This window comes from Impatiens glandulifera, chromosome 1, assembly GCF_907164915.1.
Source record: "Impatiens glandulifera chromosome 1, dImpGla2.1, whole genome shotgun sequence".
NCBI lineage: Eukaryota > Viridiplantae > Streptophyta > Magnoliopsida > Ericales > Balsaminaceae > Impatiens > Impatiens glandulifera.
Window position 1 is genome coordinate 109,529,143 of NC_061862.1, and position 3,571 is coordinate 109,532,713.

The window sequence follows — 3,571 nt, forward strand, 5'->3', positions numbered from 1 at the left end:
ATTTTTAATTTTCAAATAATTATATAATAATAAAAAATATCAGATTCAAGTAAAACATTATATAATTTGATGAATAATTTGATCCAAAATTTAATATTTGATATTTTTCTAAACTAATTTTCTTATCACCTAAGGAATTAAGGGATGTTTTTAATTTATAAAATATTATATCTTTTTTTAGATGTTTTTCAAGCATTATATACTCTATTAATTTAAAAATATAAATAAACATTAAATTTGGTTATATTTTTAAACGTGCATTTGATATAAGCTAGTTCGACTAAAATAGAACAAGATAGTATGATATGGTTTTCATTTTTGGTAGAAAACCTAAAAAAATCATCAACCCAGTCCTAAATGAAATACTCTCAAGTCTCTAACATTCAAAATTATTGTCAAGCTCATGCATGCACCATTAAATACATTTCTATCTCTCCTTCAATAAGTTCATATGTTATACATATATATTAACAGTGCAGTAGTACATAATGAAAAACAACTTTTGAAAAGTAACAATGAAAACAATCACACGGCTCAAACTTTAAAATTAAAAGACGGGATTTTAACTAGGCGCCGAGGCAGCCAAACCCGCTCTTGGGAGTGAGACCAGTGGCTCGGTATTTAGCAGCCAATTCTTCAGCTTTGAGAACATCCTGAGCGCGGTTTGCTTCAACCGAAGCTCTCCTCTCTTCTGCTTCCTTGTGAACTAAAGCAACTTTGTTCTTCATTTTCTCTGCATAATCAGCCTTTTTCTTCTCCAATTCTTCCTCCAATTTTTTCAGTTGGGCTTCAATTTTCGCTTTCTTAGTATTTTCCCATGTAGTGACAGTTGAGAGCTGGTTTTCAGCTCTGTAGTAAACAAACATCAACAAAAGAGAATCTATAAGAGAAAAAGTAAATAGAAACTAGCAAGCTCTCTAAAGTCATGCCCCCACTTCAACTTAAAAGATTCTTAGTAGAAATCGAACATGAGAACTTTGGTCTCTTAGGCAAGACAAAGATTGAAGAACTCACTTGTTCTGTACTTTAGATTTTTCGGTTTCTTCCCAAGCCTTGATGAAAGACAACCTCTTTTCATTCTCGACCTGGGAAAGTGCAATATCTGAAAGAAAAAACAGACTAAAGGGATCGGATTTTCTTCATTTGCAAATCTTAAACAAGAAGACTGACTTAATTACCTCTATCCAATGGTGTTTTCTCTACTGAAGAATCTGGGGTTTCTGCAAAAGGAAGAAATCTTAATTATTAAGTAGTTCTTGAAATAACAGAAGAAAGATCATGAAGTTATATATATATATATATACCCATATAATATTTAGAATGAAGATGACAAAATTGAAACTAGATGGAAAAATGTATAAAAGATTATCAAAGATTAAGATGGAAATGATTCTGATAACACATGAAATCAATTTGACTGTGATACAGTTCTATTATTATTATCCATGTGTTTGCACAGCTGTAGTTGAACATCCTTCCAAATAAACCATCATAATTGTGGAACCCATGACAGGTTTTAATTTATTTCATACAATAACCATTCAATGCTGCAAATCCACTCCCAAAATGTCAATGTTTATAAATGACCTGTTTTGATATAAATAAATGGTGGATCTCATTAGAAAATCATAAATAATCATCACATTCTTTACTAAATCTTTAATTTATTTCATTTGACCTCAATCATCGATCATGATCATGAAGCATATCCAAAACAACCTAAAACACAAAAACCAAGTGTGAATAATTGGTTTACCTCGAATAGAAAGTGGTATGATTTATTATTATTTGTATGTATTTTTAATTAAAGCTTGTTTGAAATGTGTGAAGAAAATCAGGTTATACAAAAATGAATTATTTAGGTTAAAGTACTAAAATATTATTTTTATATTTAATTCTTAAATTAAATAAAGTAAGTGTAACTTAATATTTTGTTTATGAAATGTTACAACACCAAATTCATGACCACAAAGTTGTATGTTTGAGCTTATATACATTTTTTTTAATAAAAAGAATGCTTACAGTTAATATATATATTACAAAAGGATATAATTGGATTCATTTGAAAACAACTTTACATTTAATGTTATTGTTAATCAATCCCCTTTAAAATAAAATTTAAAAAAAAATGTTACATCTCAATCCCATTTCTTTCTGATTAGTTTTAGTTGCACCATTTTGGTTTGTCCGGTAAAGATGTCGATCGAGATGAGTGAATTCTCAATCCTGACCCCAATTTTTTGAGAAACAAATTTATGTTTGACCATTAGAAAATGTAGTTAAAGCTTAAATTGAATCACAAGCTAACCGAAGTTTGAAATAATGAGATTACTTATACAAAAATAAAGTAGGATAGAATGAAAGGTATCTTTAACATTATCCTTCAAAGATAACATGCAAAATGTAGAAATAACATGAGTTTAAGCAGCTGTCATAACTAATACAGGATTTTAGAATAAGAAAGTTATATGAATATATATATATATATATATACAAAAAGACATTAACCTATTTTGTCATCAAATAGATTTTTACAAAAAAAAAAAAAATCAAATATCACAATATCAATCAAGCTTAGAGTTAGAGATCAAGAATGCAGATCATGTTCAAGTAAGATAGATGGTGTAAGCAAATTCTATTACTCCCTATTGAATCAAGAACAATTTTATTATTCAATCATAAAACTCTCAAACTATCTATGTATTCAATTCTCTTTTTTTCTTCAAAATATACATCATCCCACTTCAATTTAGAGTGTTATTAATGGAATCCAATATGAAATCTTTCCACTTGATTTTCAAACTATCTAAGTCTTGAGTCTATAAGAATAAACTAATGAGAAACTAAAAATTGGGAAGTGGGTAATGAAAATTCGAAAAAATAGACATACATCTTCTCTAGAAACCTTAAGATAGATTTGAAGAAATAAGTTTGAGGCTCTCTATATATCAATTCAAATCAAAATTCAACACAAATTTCTCTACCCATATCAGAGAATTAAAAGATCTTGATTTCTTATAACAGTAAAAAGAAAATGAAACTATTGCAACAGCTAAAAGTGTGTAGATTTCCATTGCCGACTTTTCACAAACAAGTGGTGTGCGTGTGTAGTTTTATCAGTTATTGAATCTATTGAAAAATTAAAGGGTAGAAAGAGAGATGTTACTCTGTTCTTTTACGGCCTTTTCCTCGACCGCCACAGCCACAGTATTCTCCGGCGCCGGGACAGGAGATTCACCGGTTTTTTCTTCCGCCGTCGTCATTAAATGCTCCTTTATCTCTCTCAATTTGGAAATATCAGTTTGGATTATTTGAAAACTTGGATTGTATAAAATGTATATATATTTAGTTTTAAATCCGGGAACAGTAAATTAAAAGAGGAGGAATCCTCTATGACGCAAAACAAAGGAGATGGAACTGGTTCTCGAACTCAGACCGTTGATTTATTTGATTAACGTTGATCGTTTGAGAGGAAGAATGGAGTTCGTGTGTGGAGGATTTGTAGAGGATGAAAACTCATTTGGCTATGGAAACGTTTTGCCGACACGTCTTTCTTTTTCTTTTTGATTTT

The 3,571-nt window shown here is 29.7% G+C and overlaps 1 protein-coding gene across 1 annotated transcript; it reads right to left on the minus strand.

Annotated features, from left to right (window-relative positions):
- Window positions 1–342: 342 nt before the first annotated feature.
- On the minus strand, window positions 343–3,325 carry LOC124922809 (uncharacterized protein At3g61260-like). The gene is made up of 4 exons (XM_047463522.1): window positions 3,167–3,325; window positions 1,179–1,220; window positions 1,015–1,102; window positions 343–849 (listed from the first exon to the last, which is right to left on the minus strand). Exons 1-4 carry the CDS (start codon window positions 3,261–3,263, stop codon window positions 567–569), a joined length of 510 nt encoding a protein of 169 aa, XP_047319478.1. The 5' UTR covers window positions 3,264–3,325; the 3' UTR covers window positions 343–566.
- Window positions 3,326–3,571: the final 246 nt, after the last annotated feature.